The 25,483-nt window shown below is 43.9% G+C and overlaps 1 protein-coding gene across 1 annotated transcript in view; it reads right to left on the reverse strand.

Annotated features, from left to right (window-relative positions):
• The window catches only part of PGPEP1L (pyroglutamyl-peptidase I like), a 49,433-nt gene that overhangs the window by 21,272 nt on the left and 2,678 nt on the right, over nucleotides 1-25,483 (reverse strand). The window contains 1 exon segment of the mRNA XM_017886887.1: nucleotides 20,539-20,591. Coding sequence (XP_017742376.1) covers nucleotides 20,539-20,591 — 53 coding nt within the window.

Here is a 25,483-nt window from a genome sequence, read left to right on the forward strand (position 1 = left end):
AAAGTTAATAGGAATGGTCTCTTTCTCTCCTTTTATTTATTTTTTCTTGATCAGTCTAAATGAAGGTTTATCAACTTTATTAATTTTCTCAAAATACTAACTTTTGGGTTTTGGTTTCTTTGATTTCTATTATCTTTCTGCTACTTCATTGATTTCTGCTTTCATCTTTACTATTACCTTTCTTCTGCTTAGTTTGAGTTTAATTTGTTCTTTCTTTAGTTTCTTAAGATAGAAATCAAAGTCACTGATTTGAGAACTTTCTTCTTCTATAATATTTTTAGTGCTATAAATTTCCCTCTAAGTTCTGCTTTAGCAGCATGCCACAAAATTTGATATGTTATAATTTTCATTCATTTCAAAATGCTTTCTAATTTCCTTTTTATGTCTCCTTTCATCCCTGGCTTATTTACAAGTATCTTGTTTGGTTTCCAAAATTTAGGAAATTTCCAGATGTCTTTCTGTTATTGATTTCTAATTAAAATCCATCATGGCCAGAGAACATACTTTATGTGACCTGAATCCTTTTGAATTTATTCAGACTTGTTTTATGGCCCAGGGTGTAGTCTGTCTTGGCAAAAGTTCCATATGCATATATGAGAGTGTGTTCCATGTTGGGTGGATTGTTCTGTAAATGTCAATGAAGTCTGGTAGGTTGGTAGTGTTGTTCAAGTCTGCTGTATCCTTTTTGGTCTATGTGTTCTCATTATTGAGAGGGGTACTGAAATCATTGACTATTAACTGGGAATTTATCTAGTCTCCTTGCAGTTCTATTAGCTTTTGCTGCATGTATTTTAGAAGCACTGTTATTAGGAGCATGAATGCTTACATCTGTTATGTCTTCTTTATTTATTGACCAAGGTTCATTGAATGCTTAATACCTAATTGCTACATGACTTTCTGACTCCACATTGCGAGCTCTAGAACACAGCTACCAAGGGAGGTAAAAATCAGGAATAGTCTTACAAGTGGGCAAAAAATAGGGTGAGCCCAGTAGGCTGTTGGCTGAGGGCTGCTGCCCAAAATGCATCTTGTGCCTCCCCAACCATTTCCCCATCTTTAGGAGACCCAGTGCCTGAAATTTCACCGTCAGAGATCTTTTCCGTTCATTAGTCCCTGTCTAGATAGTTTTGCAAATGCCTGCAAGAGAGGAAACACAGCAGCACACATGCTTCCCTGCTGAGAGAGAAGGTGCTGCGTGTGAGCACTGGGGCCCAGAGTGGAACCCAAAACTGGGAGAGTCAGGGGCACCCCTGAGAGGCGCAACTTCCCAAGGTTGGTCTGGGGTGTGGAGTAATCATCTGTGATTACAGATGTCAGTGTAGAGTCCAGGGACCTGATTAATGGCATCTCAAACTGGCTCACAGCCAGCAGGCCCAGGCGGGCCTACTGGATTTTGGAATCCCAGGTTTGGCATCTGTAATGTAGTGCTGACATTTTTCAAGATTTGTATAGCGGAAGTGGATGTGAGGATGGAGATGAGAAAAGGTTTGCCCAGTAGACTTCCCTTTTTTATGTTTCTTCCCCCAAAAAATGTTTAGAATGGAAAAGAACTAAGATTTGTCTTTTGAATTACAGTCCCAATTAGACATTCTTCTGCCCTAAGTAACCTGCCTGATTTCCAGGGCCCCACTTACTTGTGTCTTTTTCTTTGGCATTAGGCTGTGTGTGTTGCAGGGTATATATATGTATATATATGTATGTATATATATATGTATATATGTGTATATATATGTATATATATGTATATATGTATATATGTATATATATGTATATATGTATATATATGTATATATGTGTATATATATATATGTGTATATATGTGTATATATATGTTTGTTTGTTTGTTTGTTTTTGAGGCAGAGTCTTGCTGTGTCACCAGGCTGGAGTGCAGTGGCACGATCTCGGCTCACTGCAACCTCCACCTCCTGGGTTCAAGCGATTCTCCTGCCTCAGCCTCCAAAGTAGCTCAGACTACAGGCATGTGCCACCACGCCCAGCTAATTTTTGTATTTTTAGTAGAGATAGGATTTTACCATGTTGGCCAGGATGGTCTCAATCTCTTGACCTCGTGATCTGCCCACATTGGCCTCCCAAATTGCTGGGATTACAGGTGTGAGCCACCACGACTGGCTGCAGGATATATTTTTTATTACATATATGGCAGTACAAATATAGCCCTAATGCCTTCAAGATTCTGGTCTGGATTCTGTGAAACAAGATAAACATGTTAGAATGTTTCCCATGCTGATACAGTGCATAACCCAGGAAGGACATGATGGATTTCATCAAATCTAAGTCCCAGAGATGGAACACCAAGCATTATTTTAGGAAGCAGCAAGATAGTAAAAGTACTGCTCAACTATGACAAAGTGTAAGGTGCAGTTGACTGAGATTCATCTGATTTCAGGATGCCAAAATTAAAACAAAAACAAAAAACAGAAAACACCTGGCTCTTTGCATCAATAAAATACGACAGGCGATGAGAACAAGAACAGGAGGACATGCACATAGCAACACAGCACAGACTTCTATATAAAAGTAGTGTGGTTATTTAATAAGTGCCCAACAATTTGCAATTGCAGAAACATGGAACCAGCCCAAATTCCTATCAATCAATGAGTGGATAAAGAAACTGTGGTATATAGATAGGATGGAATACTACTCAGCCATAAAAAGAAATGTATTAATGGCATTTGCAGCAACCTGGATGGGATTGGAGACTATTCTTCTTCTTCCTTTTTTTTTCTTTTTTCTTTTTTTTTTTTTTTGGAGACAGAATCTCACTCTGTCGCCCTGCCTGGAGTGCAGTAGTATAATCTCGGCTCACTGCAACCTCTGCCTCCGCCTCCCAGGTTGAAGCAATTCCTCTGCCTCAGCCTCCTGAGTAGCTGGGACTATAGGTGAACGCCACCACACCCAGCTAAATTTTGTATTTTTAATAGAGATGGGGTTTTACCATACTGGCCAGACTGGTCTCGAACTCCTGACCTCGTGATCTGCCTGCCTCGGAGACTATTATTCTAAGTGAAGTAACTCAGGAATGGAAAACCAAACACCGTATGTGGTGTTTGTGGGCTCCACTCACAAATGGGAGCTAAGCTATGAGGACGCAAAGGCATAAGAATGATAAAATGGACATTGGGGACTTGAGGAGAAAGGGTGGGAAGCGGGTGAGGGATGAAAGACTACATACAAATTGGGTTCAGTGTATACTATTTGGGTGATGCTGCACCAAAATCTCACAAATCACCACTAAAGAACTTACTCATGTAACCAAATATACCCCATACCCCAAAAACTTATGAAAATAAAGAATAAATAAATAAATAAATAAATAAATGAAAAGTGTCCAACTTAGTCTAACTTTCAATACAGCTAAACACACAGCCGTAAAAACAAAGCATGGACTCATGCCATTTCCCTTGGAGCAGAGAAACCTGAATGATCAGGGAGGCATTGTCCCAAGATAGTAAAGGGAGGAGGGAGGAGGAAAAGGTTTCAGGAGGAGATAGACTTTCCAAAGGAAACAAGCCATAGGCCAAAATATGAGAAATAAATATTCATGAGTCCATCCTGATCTAAAGAAATGACTACATAAATAAGTAAACAAATAACTAAGTGGGTCCAGGAGGAGGAGTCAGCTCTCTCACGCACATGCACTCCCAATAACTGATGTAACTCCTCTGCCCTGAAGCGGAGAGGAACTCCCCACTCAGGTGTGGGCTGCATAGAGTTACTTCCTTCCAAAGAGTACAGGATAGAAGTGGGGACAAAAAGTAACTGTATGTAACTATATGGCGGCCGGGCACGGTAGCTCACACCTGTAATCCCAGTACTTTTGGAGGCTGAGGTGGGTGGATCACCTGAGGTCAGGAGTTTGAGACCAGCGTGGCCAACAGAGTGAAACCCCGTTGCTACTAAAAATAAAAAAATTAGCCAGGCATGGTGGCATGTGCCTATAGTCCCAGCTGTTCAGGAGGCTGAGACAGGAGAATCACTTGAACCTGCGGGACAGAGTTTGCACTGAGCCAAGATCACCCCCATTCACTCCAGCCTGGGCGACAGAGAGAGACTCTGTCTGAAAAAAAAAAAAAAAAAAAAAAAAAGAGTAACTGTATGGTAGAGAGGCTCGACAAACCCTCCCTCCACCAAGTAAGGTCAAGGTCATCATGGACAGTGCTAAGTCGTGTTGATACTGTGTGCCCTTGATCCGACAGGATGAGAATGACACTTTACCTCTGTCTTCCTCCCATTAACCTCAGTCTGATCATGAGAAAGGCAGCAGAAAAATCCCAGTTGAGAAACAAACTATAAATTCCTGGCCAGATTCTTCAAAACCATCAAGGTCATCAAAAACTAGGAAAGTCTGAGAAATAGCCACAGCCAAGACAAGCCTACTCGAAGACTTATGAAAGTGGTGTTCTGGGTGAGATTCTGGGACAGAAAAGAGGCATTAGGGAAAACTGAGGGAACCCGAATAAACTATGGACTTTATGTAATGGTAATATATTCATACTGGTTCTGTCTTGTGACAAATACACCATACTAACGTACAAGGTAAATAATGCGAAGAATTGAGGAATATGTATTCTGTGCTTTCTTCACAACTTTTCTGTACATATAAATGTATTTTTAAATAAAAATTTCTCTAAAAAAATAAACAGGAAACAAGCTGGAGAGGCTGCTCTGTTTAGCACCCTGGAAAAGGGTGAGGACTCTAGACTTGCTGGGGGGCCATGTAGGAAGTAGGGGGACCCACAGTAACACCTGGGGAAAATGTGGCGGTCATTCTGAAAGATCTATCATCTTGGTCTGGTTTTTCTGGCTTGTCTTCCTGTCAATGTGGGAATGGATATGGGGTTTAGCTAGAACTAAACATATGACTCACTTGTCTGTGAATTGCAAACTTTTCTCCAAATAAGCAGAATAAATCTGTCTCCTTGAGTGTTTACTAAGAGCATGGTGTTTGTGGGGAGGACTGTGAAGCCACAGCAGACTCTGTCCATGCACGTGGACCGTGGGGTCTCCTCCACCAAGGTGTGGGTTCCATCTGCACTCGCCTCGATCCTTAGGAGCTCCCTGGAGTGCTGCCCCTTATGCAGGCGGCTGGGGCTACAAGAGCAAGCCTTCTGCCCAGGGCACAGGCTCTTTGCCATGGGCTCACACAGTCCCCATACTCTTGTGGATTCTTGTGTCATTTCAAAGTGAGAATGCAAGGACAGTCCTGTTTCATGCTGTTCCAAGGCCAGCATGAACTGTTCATCACTACTTGGTTACTTCTCTTCCCAGACAAGGTGGGCTCACAATACAGTCACCAGACTGAAAAAAAGGAGGTGTAAGACATCATGGGAAAGCGCATTTGGGTTATCCAACCATGCAGGCCAATGTTCAGACAACTCATTGAAGTGGCTGCCCAGGACATGGTTGGCGCTGAGCTGGTGGCTATCATAGGTGAGATCTCTGTAAACTAGAGACACGTCTGAGGTCTCCCTTCCTCCTCACTCTGGTTATTTTTATCTGACGCTTTCTCTGTCTCTCTCTCTCTGTTTTTTGAGACAGAGTCTTGCTGTGTCACCCAGGCTGGAGTGCAGTGGCATGATCTTGGCTCACTGCAACCTCCGCCTCCCAGATTTTAGCAATTCTCGTCCCTTAGCCTCCTGAGTAGCTGGGTTTATAGGCACCCACCACCATGCCCAGCTGATTTTTGTGTTTTTAGTAGAGACAGGGTCTCACCAGGTTTCACCTAGGTTGGAAAAATATTTTGTCCTGGGACTTGGTGGGAAGAATAAAGGTTCTCTTGGGAAAAAAAATAAAGAAGAATCAAGAGGAACAATTCTCTTTTACTTGGAAAGGTTTGCAGTTACTTGCCTATCTCCGAACAGGACTCAGCTTTCATCCTAAAGCGCCGTTCAGCTTGGAAATTCTTTGACTGTTCTGATTCACTGCCTTTTATTCTTTATTATTATTATTATTATTATTATTATTATTGTTGTTGTTGTTGTTGTTGTTGTTGTTTAAAGCAACATGTAAGAAAGGCACCAGGCCACCTCATCTTTGGGGCAAAGATAAATTATTCTGCATATCAAGTTTATCAAACATGAGAAGAGCCCTGACCTCTTGGCTCCCTAGGCTGTGAGTATTTTAAGTGTGGTTATGTAACATCTTGGCCCAACTGACCTGGGGTGTGTTTTCAAAAACCCTTGTTTTATTTGCTGACTCTCCAGGCTGAGGCACTTAAGAGAAGAGCTAAGCATGTAATTTCTTTTGAATGAATATGAGGTGGTAGTGGCTCCAAAATCAGAGTATCCAGAAACCAGGGGATAATGATGTAACCACTGCATAGGTCACTATGTAAAACTTGAGACTAGGAAGGGAAGCGTGCCCGTCATAGTCTGGCTCAATGTTAAATATTTTGGCACATACTGTTGGTAAACAGCATTAAGTCGCTTTTCTGGGAGTTTGTAGGAACCGCCTCTTTTCCTTGTGAACTTTTAGCATTTACAATAATCTTTCTGTATTTTTCTTCTTTTCAAAACATCCTTTTCCCATTTATAAGCAACCACAATAAAAATGCATTTTAGTTATTATTTGTTTTTTTTTTTTTTGGAGACGGAGTCTCGCTCTGCCGCCCAGGCTGGAGTGCAGTGGCTGGATCTCAGCTCACTGCAAGCTCCGCCTCCCGGGTTTACGCCATTCTCCTGCCTCAACCTCCCCAGTAGCTGGGACTACAGGCGCCCGCCGCCTCGCCCGGCTAGTTTTTTGTATTTTTTTTTTTAGTAGAGATGGGGTTTCACCATGTTAGCCAGGATGGTCTCGATCTCCTGACCTCGTGATCCGCCCGCCTCGGCCTCCCAAAGTGCTGGGATTACAGGCTTGAGCCACCGCGCCCGGCTAGTTATTATTTGTTAATAGCTTACCTCTCTTAGAGGCAAAATGCTGCTGGTATAGAATTGAATACTTTTTTCCTTACTATCTATGATTCCATGAGTTCCCATTTATAATGCCTGGCAGTGGAGTAAGTAGTCTTTTCTTTTTTTTTTTTTGAGATGGAGTCTCACTCTGCCGCCCAGGCTGGAGTGCATTGGCGCAGCTTACTGCAAGATCTGCCTCCCAGGTTCACGCCATTCTCTTGCCTCAGCCTCCTGAGTAGCTGGGACTATAGGTGCCCGCCACACGCCTGGCTAATTTTTTTGTATTTTTTAGTAGAGACAGGGTTTCACCGTGTTAGCCAGGATGGTCTCAATCTCCTGACCTCATGATCCACCCGCATGGCCCCCCAAAGTGCTGGGATTACAGGTGTGAGCCACCGTGCTCGGCCTGGAGTAAGTACTCTTTAAACATTGCTTGGTAATCTTCATGATACTGATAAAGTTGACTTTTGCTGGGAGAATGCAGGAGGAAGAAAAGAAAAATATTCATTCATGTAACCAGTGAACACATAGCCGGGCCCTCGGTGGAGATGGGGATATGTTACACAGGTCCCTAGAGACAGTGAGATGCTTGTATTGACACAAGATGCTACGTGCCCTTTTGTTCATTATTCAGCCCATCTAAGTCTATTTCTGTATCTGTGTAATGGGTCAAATGAACGTACATGAACTTTACCTTAATACAGCCACTTAAATGATTATACCTACTATGGACACTGTTCGCCATATGCCGGCACTTTCAGTGGGTACTACCAATGAGGTCCCAAACCAGAATCCCGGTGGAGTCTACAGACATGTTGGTGGAGGACCTGGAGTGACCCAAGATAGCCCAGAAAGAGAGACAGTGGTCCTGCAGATTGATAGTGAAGAGAGCTTCTAAAGAGGTTGCAATGGACTCTGCCCAGACGAAAATAACACCAAGAAGGGGAAAATGAAAGCTAGAGACTGATAGCAAGGACGGCGGAAAAGGCAAATTCGACTGGCAGAGGGTACCGGAACCCTGGACGTGGGCCTGCCAGCCTAGGAAACTGCTGCTTCCAGATGCCATTTCTGGTAGTGCTCCTTGCGCATCATCTGCTGTTACTGGGGCTTCTGTTCTGGTCACCACACACACGGCCCTGTGGTGAGCAAGAAGATTGAGCAGCCTGTAGTGCAGTCTATGTCTAAGGCACTGGAAGCAGAACTTGAAGAGAGGCAAATATGAACTCATGGCAGAGGGACAACCGTGAAGAGATGGATGTAGGGCTGAGGCATTTGAGTGAATACCCTCACTTTGCTCGCCTCAGGTCCTCGGGTCCTTCTATCTCTTGAGTTTTACTAAGTTTTAAACCCACTGGCTGGGTGCAGTGGCTCACGCCTGTAATCCTAGCACTTTGGGAGGCCAAGGCAGGCGGATCACCTGAGGTTAGGGGTTCGGGACCAGCCTGGCCAACATGGTGAAACCTCGTCTCTACTAAAAATACAAAAATTAGCTGGCGTGATGGCAGGCGCCTGTAATCTCAGCTACTCAGGAGGCTGAGGCAGGAGAATTGCTTGAACCCAGGAGGCAGTGGTTGCAGTGAGCCAAGATGGTGCCACCGCACTCCAGCCTGGGCAACAGAACAAGATTCCATCTCAAAAACAAAAAACAAACAAACAAACAAAAACCCATTCTTGTGCTAGAAGTGATCCTCTTCCTCTGAACTAAATGTTTTCTGGTCCCAGGGGAAGAGCACAAGTGGGCTGAACCTGGACTTCTTTCAACAGGACCAAGTGAGGTTGGAAGGCAGGCACCTCCACTTTGTGGCAAGTGCCCTCAGGTCGGATGTGCAACCTCTCTGAGCATCCCTTTCCTCATCTGCAAAGTGGGAACAATTTCAATGTCTCTGGAAGGCAGGAAGAATTCAGTGAACTACTCTGCATAGTGTCTGGTACGGTAAAGAGCATGTGATCGTTTTGAGAATTTATTCCAGCTTTCCGGAAGAAGTTAGCCTTCATTGCTGCTTCCACCAGGCAGCCTTCCCAGCTACCCTCCCTCCAGGGTACAGTTTCTTTTCACTTTGCTTTAGCTTCCTCATTATGTTGCTTTCTTCCACATGTTCTCCAGAATGAAATTAATCTCTTTTCTCCCTCAGATGTCTATAGTGCAGCATGCAGCTCTTCTCAGAATCTGCTTTGTGTTATAATTATTTTGTTTATGGACCATGTCCTCTCCCTAAACAGGAATGCCTATAGGGAATTGTGGTATAAGACAGAGCATACTTAGCCTGTGTCCCTGGTTCCAGGCACAGAGCTTCAAAAAACCCTTAGAATTTCATGAGTGATAGAAGTGTCTTTCATGGGAATGAGGTGACTCATGTGGGCCCCCCACTGAAGACAATAGCTTCAGGATGGGATCTGGCCACCAGAAAAAACAATCAAGTGATCAGAGAGTTACACTTTCTGGTACCAGATCTTCAAAAAGGGGAGGTGGACTGAAGATTGAGTTTAATCACATGACCAATGATGTAATCAGTCATGTCTACATAATGAATCTCCAATAAAAACTCTGGATACCAAAGCTAAGTAGAGCTTCTTGATGAGTGCCTGGATGTGCCAGGAGGGTAACATACCAACTCCATAGTGAGAGGGCATGGATTTGGGATCCTCCCAGACCTCACCCTTCATAATGAAACTATAATTGTAAGTACAGCACATTACTGAGTTCTGTAAGTAGTTCTGGTGAATCATTGAACCTGGGGTTGTAGGAACTCCTCAATTAATAGCCATTTGGTCAGAAGTGCAGGTGGATCTGGTGACCCCTTGAAGTGTGGCTGGCATCTAAAGTGGGGACAACTTAATGGAAAACTTTGCTCTTAGCCTATGGGGTCTGTGCTAACTCCAGATAATTAGTGTCAAAATTGTATGCAGTACACCCAGTTGGGGTGGAAATGGAAGTGGAAAAGACTAACATTATAATAGTCTTTGTGCTCCACATCAGGAATGGATAAATATATGTCAGACTTCAAAGAGCTGATACAGGCTGGGCGTGGTGGCTCACGCCTGTAATCCCAGCACTTTGGGAGGCTGAGGCAGGTGGATCACGAGGTCAGGAGATGGAGACCAGCCTGGCCAATATGGTGAAACCGGGTTTCTACCAATAATACAAAAATTAGCCAGGTGTGGTGGCGTGTACCTATAGTCCCAGCTAATTGAGAGGCTGAGCCAGGAGACTTGCTTAAACCCAGGAGGCAGAGGTTGCAATGAGCCAAGATTGTGCCTCTGCACTCCAGCCTGGGAGACAGAGTAAGACTCTTGTCTCAAAAAAAAAAAAAGAGATGATTTAATTTTTGATATTCATATGGGCATTTGTTATTTCTTTGACCTTCCTCTGTTTGGGGCAACCCCTGATATTGGAGTGTTGGTGGTAGATAGAGTCTGGCTCCCACTACATCTGCTGAAAAGGCTAGACAGTCTCTCATGCAGCCAGGACAGGGTCACATGACTTAGGCTCAGCCAATATGATGCACTCACCCTCAACTTTCTATCAGGAGCAAATGTTTCTGATAGAAGCAACAACACCAAGCTTCCCAGGGCAAAAGTAAAGTCTTACGAGGTGGGCAGTGGTGGTGATGGGGTGGTGGTGGGTGCAGTATCCAGTGGCATGAGGACAACTACAGTGCCTCGTGTTCAGCAGAGACGGCAGTGGTGCCTTTACCCACCTTGTTCTATGGGGTGATTTTTGGTCTCTATGACTAAAGCTTTGTTTGTTTTCTTATCTGTTTTGTAATTTTATTGAAACCACATAGTCTATTTCTACGCTTTAATAGTTACTCTTGAAGATGGCCAAATAGGAGTAGCTCTAGTCTGCAGCTCCCAGTGAGATCAACACAGAAGGTGGGTGATTCCTGCATTTCCAACTGAGGTACCCGGTTCATCTCATTGGGACTGGCTGGACAGTGGGTGCAGCCCACGGAGGGCGAGCTGAAGCAGGGTGGGGTGTCGCCTCACCTGGGAAGCACAAGGGGTCCGGGGATTCCCCTCTCCCAGCCAAGGGAAGCTGTGACAGACTATACTGGGTGGAACAGTGCACTGTGGCCCAGATACTGTGCTTTTCCCACAGTCTTCACAACTGGCAGACCAGGAGATTCCCTCTGGTGCCTATGCCACCAGGGGCCTGGGTTTCAAGCACAAAACTGGACAGCTGTTTGGGCAGACACCTAGCTAGCTGCAGGAGTTTATATATTTTTTTCATACCCCAGCGACACCTGGAATGCCAGCGAGATAGAATCATTCACTCCCCTAGAAAGAGGGCTGAAGCCAGGGAGCCAAGTGGTCTGGCTCAGTGGGTCCCACCCCCACAGAGCCCAGCAAGCCAAGATCCATTGGCTTGAAATTCTCGCTGCTAGCACAGCAGTCTGAGGTCGACCCAGGACCCTTGAGCTTGGTGAGGGGAGGGGTGTCCACTATTCCTGAGGCTTAAGTAGATGGTTTTACCCTCAGAGTGTAAACAAAGCCACCAGGGAGTTCGAACTGGGCACAGCTCAGCAAGGCCGCTGTGGCCAGACTGCCTCTCTAGATTCCTCCTCTCTGGGAAGGGCATCTCTGAAAAAAAAGGCAGCAGCCCCGGTCAGGGACATATAGATAAAACCCCCATCTCCCTGGGACAGAGCACCTGGGGGAAGGGGCAGCTGTGGGTGCAGCTTCGGCAGACTTAAACGTCCTTGCCTGACAGCTCTGAAGAGAGCAGCGGATCTCCCAGCACAGTGTTTGATCTCTGATAAGGGACAGACTGCCTCCTCAAGTAGGCCCCTGACCCCTGTGTACGCTGACTGGGAGACACCTCCCAGTAGGGGCCGACAGACACCTCATACAGGAGAGCTTTGGCTGGCATCTGGAAGGTGCCCCTCTGGGATGAAGCTTCAGGCAGCAATCTTTGCTGTTCTGCAGCCTCTGCCAGTGATACCCAGGCAAACAGGATCCAGAGCGGACCTCCAGCAAACTCCAACAGACCTGCAGTAGAGGGGCCTGACTGTTAGAAGGAAACTAACAAACAGAAAGAAATAGCATTAACATCAACAAAAAGGATGTCCAGACACAGAAACCCCATCCAAAGGTCACCAACATCAGAGACCAAAGGTAGATAAATCCACAAAGATGGGGAGAAACCAATGCAAAAAGGCTGAAAATTCCAAAAACCAGAATGCTGCTTCACCTCCAAAGGATCACAGCTCCTCGCCAGCAAGGAAACAAAACTGGACAGAGAATGAGTTTGATGAACTGACAAAGCAGGCTTCACAAGGTGGATAATAACAAACTCCTCTGAGCTAAAGGAGCATATTCTAACCCAATGTAAGGAAGCTAAGAACCTTGAAAAAAGGTTAGACAAATTGTTAACTAGAATAACCAGTTAAGAGAAGAACACAATTGACCTGATGGAGCTGAAAAACACAGCACAATAACTTCATGAAGCATACACAAGTATCAATAGCTGAATCGATCAAGTGGAAGAAAGGATATCAGAGATTGAAGATCAACTCAATGAAATAAAGTGAGAAGACAAGATTAGAGAAAAAAGAGTGAAAAGAAATGAACAAAGCCTCCAAGAAATATGGGACTATGTGAAAATAACAAATCTACATTTGATTGGTGTACCTGAAAGTGACAGGGAGAATGGAACCAAGTTGGAAAACACTCTTCAGGATATTATCCAGGAGAACTTCCCGAATCTAGCAAGGCAGGCCAACATTCAAATTCAGGAAATACAGAGAATACCACAAAGATATTCCTGGAGAAGAGCAACCCCAAGACACATAATCATCAGATTCACCAAGGTTGAAATGAAGGAAAAAAATGTTAAGGGCAGCCAGAGAGAAGGGTCGGGTTAGCCACAAAAGGAACCCTATCAGACTAATAGTGGATCTCTCAGCAGAAACCCTGCAAGCCAGAAGAGAGTGGGGGCCAATATCCAACACTCTTAAAGAAAAGAATTTTCAACCCAGAATTTCATATCCAGCCAAACTAAACTTCGTAAGTAAAGGATAAATAAAATCCTTTATAGATAAGTAAATGCTGAGAGATTTTGTCACCACCAGGCCTGTCTTACAAGAGCTCCTGAAGGAAGCACTAAACATGGAAAGGAATCACTGGTACCAGCTACTGCAAAAACATACCAAATTGTAAAGACCATTGATGCTATGAAGAAACTGCATCAACTAATGGGCAAAATAACCAGCTAGCATCATAATGACAGGATCAAATTCACGCAAAACAATATTAACCTTAAATGTAAATGGGCTAAATGCCTCAATTAAAAGACACAGACTGGCAAATTGGATAGAGTCAAGACCCATTGGTGTGCTGTATTCAGGAGACTCATCTCACATGCAAAGACACACATAGGCTCAAAATAAAGGGATGGAAGAATATTTACCAAGACAATGGAAAGCCAAAAAGAAAAAAAAAAGCAGGGGTTACAATCCTAGTCTCTGATAAAACAGACTTTAAACCAACAAAGATCAAAAGAGACAAATAAGGGCATTACATAATGGTAAAAGGATCAATGCAACAAGAAAAGCTAACCATCCTAAATACATATGCACTCAATATAGGAGCACCCAGATTCATAAAGCAAGTTCTTGGAGACCTACAAAGAGACTTAGACTCCCACACAATAATAATGGGAGACTTTAACACCCCACTGTCAATATTAGACAGATCAATGAGTCAGAAAATTAACAAGGATATCTAGGACTTTTCAGCTCTGGACCAAGAGGACCTAATAGACATCTACAGAACTCTCCACCCCAAATAAACAGAATATACATTCGTCTCAGCACCACATCACACTTATTCTAAAATTGACCACATAATTGGAAGTAAAACACTCCTCAGCAAATGCAAAAGAGTGGAAATCATAACAGTTTCTCAGACCACAGTGCAATCAAATTAGAACTCAGGATTAAGAAACTCACTCAAAACCGCACAACTACATGGAAACTGAACAACCTGCTCCTGAATGACTACTGGGTAAATAATGAAATTGAGGAAGAAATAAAGATGTTCTTTGACACCAATGAGAACAAAGATACAATGTACCAGAATCTCTGGGACACATTTAAAGCAGTGTGTAGAGGGAAGTTCATAGCACTAAATGCCCACAAGAGAAAGCAGTAAAGATCTAAAATCAACACCCTAACATCACAATTAAAAGAACCAGAGAAGCAAGAACAAACAAATTCAAAAGCTAGCAGAAGACAAGAAACTAGGATCAAAGTTGAACTGAAGGAGATGAAGACATGAAAAACTCTTCAAAAAATCAATGAATCCAGGAGCTGGTTTTTGAAAAGATCAACAAAATAGGTAATACGCTAGCCAGACTAATAAAGAAGAAAAGAGAGAATAATCAAATAGATGCAATAAAAAATGATAAAGGAGATACCACCACTGATCCCACAGAAATACAAACTACCATCAGAGAATACTATAAATACCTCTACACAAATAAACTAGAAAATCTAGAAGAAATGGATAAATTCCTGGACACATACACCCTCCCAAGATTAAACCAGGAAGAAGTCGAATCCCTAAATAGACCAATAACAAGTTCTGAAATTGAGGCACTAATTAATAGCCTACCAACCAAAAAAAGTCCAGGACCAGATGGATTCATGGCCAAATTCTACCAGAGGTACAAAGAGGAGCTGGTACCATTCCTTCTGAAACTATTCCAAACAATAGATAAAGAGGGAACCTTCCCTAACTCATTCTATGAGGCCAGCATCATCCAGATACCAAACCCTGGCAGACACACAATAAAAAAAGAGAATTTCAGGCCAATATCCCTGATGAATATTGATGCAAAATCCTCAATACTGGCAAACTGATTCCAGCAGCACATCAAACAGCTTACCTGCCATGATCAAGTCAGCTTCATCCCTGGAATGCAAGGCTGGTTCAATATATGCAACTCAATAAACGTAAGCCATCACATAAACAGAACCAATGACAAAACTACATGATTATCTAAATAGATGTAGAAAAGGCCTCCAACAAAATTCAACACACCTTCATGCTAAAACTCTCAATAAACTAGGTACTGATGGAATGTATCTCAAAATAATAAGAGCTATTTATGATAAACCCATAGCCAATATCATACTGAATGAGCAAAAAACTGGAAGCATTCGCTTTGAAAACCGGCACAAGACAAGGATGCCCTCTCTCACCACTCCTATTCCTTTTGGGAGTTCGGGCCAGGGCAATCACGCAAAAGAAAGAAATAAAGGGCATTCAAATAGGAGGAGAGGAAGTAAAATTGTCTGTTTGCAGATGACATGATTGTATATTTAGAAAACCCCATTGTCTCAGCCCAAAATCTCCTTAAGCTGATAAGCAACTTCAGCAAAGTCTCAGGATGCAAAATCAATGTGCAAAAATCACAAGCATTCCTATACACCAATAACAGACAAACAGAGAGCCAAATCATGAGTGNGATTCCTCAAGGATCTAGAACTAGAAATACACAGATACAGAAAATCAAACACCGCATGTTCTCACTCATAGTGGGAGTTAAACAATGAGAATACATGGACACTGGGGGTGGGGGTGGGCATCACACACTGGGGACTGTCGGGGATAGGGAGCTGGGGGAGGGATAGCATTAGTAGAAATACCTAACGTAGATGATGGGTTGATGGGTGCAGCAAACCACCATGGCACGTGTATACCTATGTAACAAAACTGCATGTTCTGCACATGTACCCCAGAACTTAAAGCATAATTTTAAAAATTACATGAAAAAAATTACATGAATTACAGAACTTAAAGTATAATTTAAAAAATTACATGTCTTTGCTTCATTTTCATGTTTTGAAAGATAATTTTGCTGGGTATACAATTTCATTTTGAAAAAACAAAATGAAAAAAAAATAGTTACTCTTGAAATTTTTCCATACATATATAATTTAACAAAGTCTAAAGCTGATATCTGGATGCTTGTCCTGTAGAATACAAGGACCTTAAAAAACTTAAACTTTGGCCTGGTGCGGTGACTCACTCCTGAAATCCCAGCACTTTGGGAGGCTGAGGCGGGTGGATCACGAGGTGAGGAGATCGAGACCATCCTGGCCAATATGGTGAAACCCCATCTCTACTAAAAATGCAAAAATTAGCTGGGCATGGTGGCGCACACCTGTAGTCCCAGCTACTTGGGAGGCTGAGGCAGGAGAATAGCTTGAACCTGGGATATGGAGGTTGCAGTGAGCCAAGATCATGCCACTGCACTCCAGCCTGGGTGAAAAAGCAAGACTCTGTCTCAAAAAACAAAACAAAACAAAAAACTTAAACTTTGATCATCCTTCTTGGCTTATAAAAGCTTTCATTGTCTTACATTTTAGTTCAGTTCTCTATTTTAAGCCTAAAAAGAAGCTATTGGCTGGGTGTGGTGGCTCACACCTGTAATCCCAGCACTTTGGGAAGCTGAGGTGGGTGGATTGCTTGAGTCCAGGAATTCAAGATCAGCCTGAGCAACATGGCAAAACCTTGCCTCTACTAAAAAATACAAAAACTAGCCAGGCATGGTGGCACGTGCCTGTAGTCCCAGCTATACTGCATTCCAGCCTGGGCAATTGGAGTGAGACCCTGTACCAAAAAAGAAAAAAAAAATGGAGCCATTATTACTACGACCTTATACAAATAATGCTAGTTTAGATTTTGCCTGCAGGCTCACTACCCCTCTTTGCATTTCACAGTCTTTCTCAGATCATTCTCTTTCCTTCTGAAGGACATCCTTTAGTTGTTCCCTTAGGGTTGTGCCTTTGATAGTAAACTCTTGGTGCTTGTTTTATAAAATGTCTTTGCTTCATTTTCATGTTTTGAAACATAATTTTGCTGGGTACACAATTATAGGTTGATAACTTTTGGCACTTTGAATATATTACTCTATGTATTCTGGTTTTTACTGTTGCCTTTGAGACATTTACTCTTAGTCTAATTAGGTTGTCAGTTTTTGCAAGTAATCTGTCTGTTTCTCTCTGGCTAAAGACCTCCTTGTCTTTGGTGTTCTGTAGCTTAACTATAATGTGTATAGGTGTGGATCTTGTTTGTCCTTGCTTGGTCTATTTTGTGCTCATCTCTGTGGATTCATGCCTTTCTTCACTTCTGGAATATTCTTAGTCATTATCTCTATGAATATTGCTTCTGTTCCATTCTCATTGTTCTCTCTTTCTGGAACTCCTATTAAATGTATTTAGAACATTATATTTTATTGTCCACATTTATTTTCTGTCTTCTTTCTATAACTCCTTATGCTACCCTTTGAGTAATATCTTCAGATCTATCTTCTAGTTCACTAATATTCTCTTCATTTTTCTCTAAACTTCCATATATGCATATGTATGTATATATATGTATATCTAATCTGTCTTTATTGAGATATAATTCACCTCCCATACAATTATCCCATTTAAAGTGTGCAAGTCAGGCCGGGTGCGGTGGCTCACACCTGTCATCCCAGCACTTTGGGAGGCTGAGGTGGGTGGATCACCCAAGGTCAGGAGTTTGAGACCAGCCTGAGCAACATGGTGAAACCCCCATCTCTACTAAAAATATAAAAATTAGCCAGGCATGGTGGCACATGCCTGTAATCCCAGTCACTTGGGAGATTGAGGCAGGAGAATCTCTTGAACCCAGGAGGCGGAGGTTGCAGTGAGCCAAGATGGCACCACCACACTCCAGCCTGGGCGACAGAGCTAGACTGTGTCTCAAAATAAATAAATAAATAAATAAATAAATAAATAAATAAATAAAGTCTACAATTCAATGGTTTTTAGTAGATGCACAGAGTTATATAACCATCACTACAATCAATTTTAGAATCCTTCTATCACTCCCAAAAGAAACCCCATATTCATTAATTGTCACTCCCCATTTCCCCACCACCTTCCTCCTCTTCATCTACCCTAGAAAACCGTTAATCTTCTTTTTGTCTCAATGGATTTGCTTAATCTGGACAATTAGGTAAGTGGAATCTTACCATATGTAGTCTTTTGTGACTGGTGCCTTTCATTTACCATAATTCTAACCTACCTTTTAAATCATATGTTAAATTTTTCACCTCAACAATTGTGTTTTAAATTTCTGTAAGTTTTATTACTCTCCTTTTCAATTTACCCGATCTTTTCATAGTCTTTTTGCTTACTTTTGTGATTCTATCTTTAAACATTTCACATGTAGTTATGCTATTTTCTGATCATTCTTGTAGCTGAAGTCCTTGAGCTCCTAAATCTGCTTCTGCTGATTCTTACCCATGGTAGTTTGCTTCTCTGTATAGTTGGTGATCTTTAATTGGAAGCCAACATTTAATTCATCTTAATTTGTGAAAAATCAGAGATTTTCATTCAAGAGAAATTGCACAAGCTTCTGCAGGAGTCAGGGTGCTTGAGACCACAAGGTCCCTTAAGGGACTGACTTAAAGAAAGGTCAGGCCGGGCGCGGTGGCTCAAGCCTGTAATCCCAGCACTTTGGGAGGCCGAGGCGGGTGGATCACGAGGTCAGGAGATCGAGACCCTCCTGGCTAACACGGTGAAACCCCGTCTCTACTAAAATACAAAAAACTAGCCGGGCGCGGTGGCGGGCGCCTGTAGTCCCAGCAACTCGGAGGCTGAGGCGGGAGAATGGCGGGAACCCGGGAGGCGGAGCTTGCAGTGAGCCGAGATCGCGCCACTGCACTCCAGCCTGGGCGACACAGCGAGACTCCGTCTCAAAAAAAAAAAAAAAAAAAGAAAGAAAGGTCAGACCACAAGGTCCCTCAAGGGTCTGACTTAAAGAAAGAGCCTTAGTTTCATCTCCACCCCACCTTGCTGCTCACAATGCTGATCATGAAATTCACCCTCACCTGTGTATGTGGGCTAACCACTCACCTCAGCCTGAAGCTCTTGGTATGTGTGTATGTGTGTGCATATGTCTAGGTGTATACATGCATGTGTATATGGGGTGTGTGTGTGTACATATGTATATGTATGGGTGTGCATGTATGTATAGGTGTGTTGTTGTGTGCATGTTGTATATGTATATACCTGCATGGCATGTGTATATGCCTGCATGTGTGTTATGTGTGTGGCATGTTGTAATGTATAATGTGTATGCATGTTGGCATATGCCTGTGTGTTTGTTGTGTGTGTACGTGTTGTATATGTAAGTATGCATGTGTGTATGCATGTGTGGGCATGTGTGGGTTTGTTTGCTCAGCGCTGTCCTTTACCTTCTGCTTGCCCAGTCATGCACAGAGGCTCTATCTTATCCAGTGATATCTACCTTATCTGTGAATCATCAGAGTCAGATCCTATTTGCCTGCAACTGAGAACCCTGACTCATGGAATAGCCTTTTAGTAATAGAAGAATTATATCTGTGAGTACTGACAGAATGCCCCACCTGGTTCTAAGGGGTTTACATGTGTTAACTCCCTTAATCATCACACCTTCCCATTTCACAGATGAGAAAACTGAGACACAGAAAAGCTGGGTGACTTGTCTTGGGTCTCACAGCTTGCAACTGTTGGAACTGGGAGCTAAACCCAGGAGGCTTGGCTCTTTTCCATTCTCATGACTGCAAAAAGAAATGGAAGGTTTCAGGATCATCCAGGATTTGGCAGAAAAGGTCCTGTTTTTTGAGGAACTGCCTGCAGACACACAGGAGCCCATGAAAGCCCCAAGCTGGCCTTTCTGTTATGTTGTGTGCAGCAGTGAGGCTTGGCAGTGGCTCTGGGATTCCCTCAGCGTTTTCCTGGTTGAAAGAAACCTAAATTCTAACTCAAGAGTTGAGAGTTTCCTTGACTGCATCTGTACTGACAGCCTAGAAATCCGATGCTACAGTTGCTGCAAATGCATGGTACAAGTGGTTTTGCTGCATTTTCAAATTGACTGAGAAACTCAGAATAGACTAAAGACCCCACCTTGATCCAAAGGAGACATGAAATTGATGGCCAAGTGTGAATAAGCAGTTGGCGGTGTGTCACCTGAGTGACAGCTGTATGGGGACAGAGAGCAGACAAGTGCCCCAAGGAGAAGAGGCAGTTCCCTCCTCAAGGCCTGTCTGAGGTTGTGCTTTGTCCTAGTTGGCTACTTTCTTACAAATAAGCATGCTGTGTATGACAACAGACATTTATTAAGTGCTTACTCTGTGCCCAGGTGCTAAAATAGCTGCTTGTACAAAGTGGTTTTACATTACATATTTACCTCTTTGGATCCTCAGAACAATCCTGAACATCTGCTCTATTATTCCCTCATTTCATGAATGAGAAAGCTGAGGCTGGGGGAAATGACTTTCCCAGGCCCCATAGCCAGACGGGACACAGACAATAGAAACCTAGCTCTGGGCCAGCGAACCTGCTCTGGGGACACTCCCCATCCCTCCCAGGAGGGTCCCTTTAGGCCCCTTTCTTTATTTCAGAGGCAGGAGGGGCGTGAGGTAGTCAAGTCATAACCCAAGGGCCAAAAACAAGCTGTTCTCCCAGGGGCCCATGCACTTGTTTTTCCTCCCGCCCCTGCAGATCTGGTTACTGAGGGGCCTGCAGGCTGGGGGTTTCTCAGCAGCCACAGAAGAAACTCACTGGGCGCTGAGTTCCTGGGTCTTGAGCTGCAGGGTTTTTACCTTCACTGCTTCCCAGCTGGAATTCACCAAGTGCTGCCGGAAGGGCCCAAAACCTGAAACCAAACATGCCCAGGTTTGCTCATGTCAGACCATGGGACTGGGGCCTCTACTCCTGGCTGCTCTCGAGCACCAGGCCCCACCCCATAAGACTCTCTTCCTGCTCCTCCGACCATCTTGGGCCCTAGGGATCTTTGCACGTCCCCTTTCCCATGGAGGCTGCAACTGTGCCAACCTGGGAGCATTCTCAGAGTCCTCATCTGTGAGGCATTGTTGGGGAGCAAAGAAAGAACATGGAGCTGACCCACTGCCAAGTTGGGAGGGCTTAAGAACATGTGTGCACAAATGTCTGAATAAAAAGCATGCTTTGTAGAGAACCCTGAAACAGACCCACATGAATACGCCCAGTTGTTTGTTGACATAGGTGCAAAAGCAGTTTCAATGGAAGAGGGATAGGTTCGTAAACAAATGGTGTTAGAACAATTAGACAACAACAGGCAAAAAACTGAATCCTTCAACCTAAGCCTCACCCCTTACACAAAACTTAACCCAAATGAATAATGGACTTAAATATAAAAAGTAAAAGTAGCCCAGCACGGTGGCTTATGCCTGTAATCCCAGCACTTTGGGAGGCCGAGGTGGGTGGATCACCTGAGGTCAGGAGTTCGAGACCAGCCTGGCCAATATGGTGAAACCCCGTCTCTACTAAATATACAAAAATTAGCCAGGTATAGTGGTGGGCACCTATAATCCCAGCTACTAGGAAGGCTGAGGCAGGAGAATCGCTTGAACCTGGGAGGCAGAGGTTGCAGTGAGCTGAGATTGCACCACTTCACTCCAGCCTGGGTAAAAGAGCAAAACTCTGTTTCAGAAAAAAAAAAAAAAGCTATAAGTTTTCTGGGGGGAAGGTGAAAATCTTAGGCTATAAGGCTAGGCAAAGAGTTCTTAGATTTGAAACCAAAAGCAGGCTGCATAACAGGAATAATTAACAAACTGGATTCCATCAAAATTAAAAACTTTTGCTCTGTGAAAGACCCTGTTAAGAGGAGGAAGAGATAAGCTACAGATGGAGAAAACAGTTGCAAATCATGTATTTCACCAAGGCTTTGTATATAAAATACATAAAGAACTCTTGAAACTCAAACAGTTCAGTTAGCAGATGGGCAAGCCACATGAAGAGACGTGTCATTGATGAGGATATACAGTTGACAAATAAGCACATGAAAAGATGTTCAACATCACCTGCTATCATATAAATACATATTAAAATCTGGATGAGATGTCACCACACACTTATCAAAGTGGCTAAAATAGAAACACTGATAACACCAAATGTTGACAAGGATGAGGAGAAACTAGGTTACTCACACATTGCTGGTGGGAATATAAAATGGTACTGTCGCTCTGGGAAATAGTTTGACAATTTTGTTTGTTTTTTTAATTGAAAGTGGATTTACCAGCATTTGCACTACTGGACATTTATTTCAGAGAAATGAAAACTTATTTTCATACAGAAGTGTATACAAAAATGTTCATAGAAGTTTTATTTGTAATAGACCAAAGCTGTAAACTACCCAAATGTTCTTCAGTGGGTTAACAGTCAAACAAATCATGGTTCATTCATCTCATGGAATACACTCAGCAGTGAAAAAAAAAAGTAGAAACATCAAAATGTCCGTCAACTGATGAACGGCAAACAAAATGCGGTAAAATCCACACAATGAAATATTATTTGTCAATAAAAAGCAACAAAGTACTGATACATGCTACCACGTGGATCAACCTTGAAAACATGCTAAGCGAAAGAAGCCAGACACAAAGGACCACACGTAAAATGATTCCGTGCATATGAAATGTCAGAATAGGCACATCAATAGGGACAGAAAGTGCATTAGTGGTTGCCAGAAGCTGGATATGTGTGTTGTGGCGGGACATGAGTAGTGACAGCTAAGGCGTGTGGGGTTTCTTTTTGGGGTGCTGAAAATGTTCTAAAATTGACTGTAGTGATGAATATGTAACTCTGTGACTATACTGAGCCACTGATTGTTACTCACTTTAAATGAGTAAATTGTATGGCATGTGGATTATATCTCAGTGAAGTAGTTTAAAAACTTTTTATAATGAAGTGACTATTGATACACACAACTTGGAGAACCTTAAAGAAATTACGCCAAGTGAAAAAGAACCAATCTCAACAGGACATATACTGCATGATTTTATTTATATAATATTTGTGTTTTTTCTTTATTTTTGTTTGTTTGTTTCCTTTTTGAGACAGTCTTGCCCTGTCACCCAGGCTGGAGTGCAGTGGTGCAATCTCAGTTGCTCACTGCAACTTCCACCTCCCGGGTTCAAGCAATTCTCCTGCCTCAGCCTCCTGAGTAGCTGGGATTACAGGCACCCACCTCCACGCCCAGCTAATTTTTTATTTTTAGTAGAGATGGGGTTTCACCATGTTGGCCAGGCTGGTCTGGAACTCCTGACCTGGAACTCCTGGTCTGGAACTCCTGACCCCACTTGGCCTCTCAAAGTGCTGGGATTATAGGCATGAGCCATCGCACCTGGCCCTATTTTTTTTTTTTTTATTTATTTATTTTCAAACAGGATCTCACTCTGTCACGCAGGCTGGAGTGCAGTACCAGGATCATAGCTCACTGCAGCTTCAATCTCCTGGGCTCAAGTGATCCTTCCACCTCAGCCTCCCGAGTAGCTGGGACCATAGGTGCATGCCACCATATCTGGTTAATTTTTTGTATTTTTGCCATGTTGCCCAAGCTGCCCTCGAACTCCTGGTCTCAGGCGATCCACCCCTCTCAACCTCCCAAAGTGCTGGGATTACGGGTGTGAGTCATTGTGAGAGGTGACAACGTGCTAGCAGCCCTCACTCGCTCTCGGCGCCTCCTGGGCCTCAGCATCCACTCTGGCTGCACTTGAGGAGCCCTTCAGCCCGCTGCTGCACTGTGGGAGCCCCTTTCTGGGCTGGGGGAAGCCGAAGCCGGCTCCCTCTGCTTGCGAGGAGGTGTGGAAGAAGAGGCGCCTGCAGGAACCCCGGCTGCGTGCCACGCTCCTGGGCCAGCCCGAGTTAGGGGTGGGCCCTGGCTCTGCGGGCTCTGCCGCTGGCAGGCAGAGCTGCCCGCGGGTGCCGCCTAGCCCCGGGCAGTGAGGGTCTTAGCACCCGGGCCAGCAGCTGCTGAGGGTGCACCGGATCCCCCAGCACTGCCGGCCGCCCTCACCACACTTGAGTTCTCGCGGGGCCTCAGCTGCCTCCCTGCGGGGCAGGGCTCCCGACCTGCAGCCCGCCATGCCGGAGCCCCCACACCGGTGGGTTCCCACACAGCCAGAGCCTCCCAGATGGAAGCCGCCCGGGACTGCCCAAGGGCTAAGGAGTGCGTGTGCGCAGCGCAGGACTGGTAGGCTGCTCCCCCTCCCTGTGGCCCCTGCTAGGGGTCCACTAGGGGAAGCCAGCTGGGCTCCTGAGTCGGGTGGGGACTTGGAGAACTTTGGGGTCTAGCTAAAGGCTTGTAAATGCACCAATCAGCACTTTGTGTCTAGCTCAAGGTTTGTAAAGGAACCAGTGCTCTCTGTCTAGCTAATCTAGTGGTCACTTGGAGAACTTTTGTGTCTAGCTAAAGGATTATAAATGCACCAATCAGTACCCTATCAAAACGGACCAATCAGCTCCCTGTAAAATGGGCCAATCAGCTCTCTGTAAAATGAACCAATCAGCAAGACATGGGTGGAGCCAGATAAGGGAATAAAAGCAGGCTGCCAGAGCCAGCGGCGGCAACCTGGTTGGGTCTACTTCCATGCCCTGGAAGCTTTGTTGTTTTGTTCTTTGCAATACATTTTGCTGCTGCTCACTCCTTGGGTCCATGTCTCCTTTATGAGCTGTAACACTCACTAGGAAGGTCTCCAGCTTCACTCCTGAAGCCATGGAAACCACGAACCCACCAGAAGGAAGACACTCGGGACACATCTGAACATCTGAAGGAACAAACTGCGGACACACCATCTTTAAGAACTGTAACACTCACCGTGAGGGTCCGCAGCTTCATTCTTGAAGTCAAAGAGACCAAGAACCCACCAATTCCAGACACAATCATGCCCAGCCTACATAAAATATTTGTAAAATAAAATGATTATACAGATGGAGAACAGACTAATGGTTGCCAGGTGTTTGAGATGGGAGGAAGGGGGTGGGTGTGGCTGTAAAGAGCTAGCATGAGTGAGCTTTGCGGTGATGGTACTGCTACGTATCTTGATGGTGATGGTGGTTATAGGAAGCTACACATGAGATGAAACTATATACCCTGCATGCACATACAAATTTTGAATTATACCAATGTCAACATCCTGGCTTTTACATTGAAAATGTTAATATGCCAATATCAGGAGAGGCTGGGTAAAGGGTATAGGGGACCTCTCTGTACACTTTGCAAATTCCTATGAATATTTATTTCAAAATAAAAAGTTTTAAAACTGTGTGGCCTCCTCTGTGGGAGACGAGCCAGTGCCAGATATGCCTGTGATGGAGTGGGGTGCTCAATTAAGTGGGCTGCAGGTACAAGTGGAATTCTTTAACTCAGCTTTATCCTGGAGCACAGCTGAGGTTTTGTTCCATCTCTGATTCCTGTGACACATTTCTCAATTCATTCAAATTCTTAGATGAGGAAAGGACTGTGATTAAATGTCAGTCTCTGAAAACCCAGCTCCCTGGACCTCAGGCCTTTAGAGTAGGAACCAGTTCTGCAGAGAAACTTGAATTATGCCTTTGCAATTCCTGAACATCAGAGTCTGGACCCACAAACAGGGTTGACTCACAGGGGGTAAAAAGTTTTGGACAGGACGTCCCAAAAAGTCCATGGTGTCCTCTGATTTGACCAAATCCTTTAGAATAAATAAGACTTTAGCTGCCTCTGGAAACAGACAGAAAAAAAAAAAAAAAAAA

This window comes from Rhinopithecus bieti, unplaced genomic scaffold (genome assembly GCF_001698545.2).
Source record: "Rhinopithecus bieti isolate Rb0 unplaced genomic scaffold, ASM169854v2 scaffold_15821, whole genome shotgun sequence".
Taxonomy (NCBI): Eukaryota; Metazoa; Chordata; class Mammalia; order Primates; family Cercopithecidae; genus Rhinopithecus; species Rhinopithecus bieti.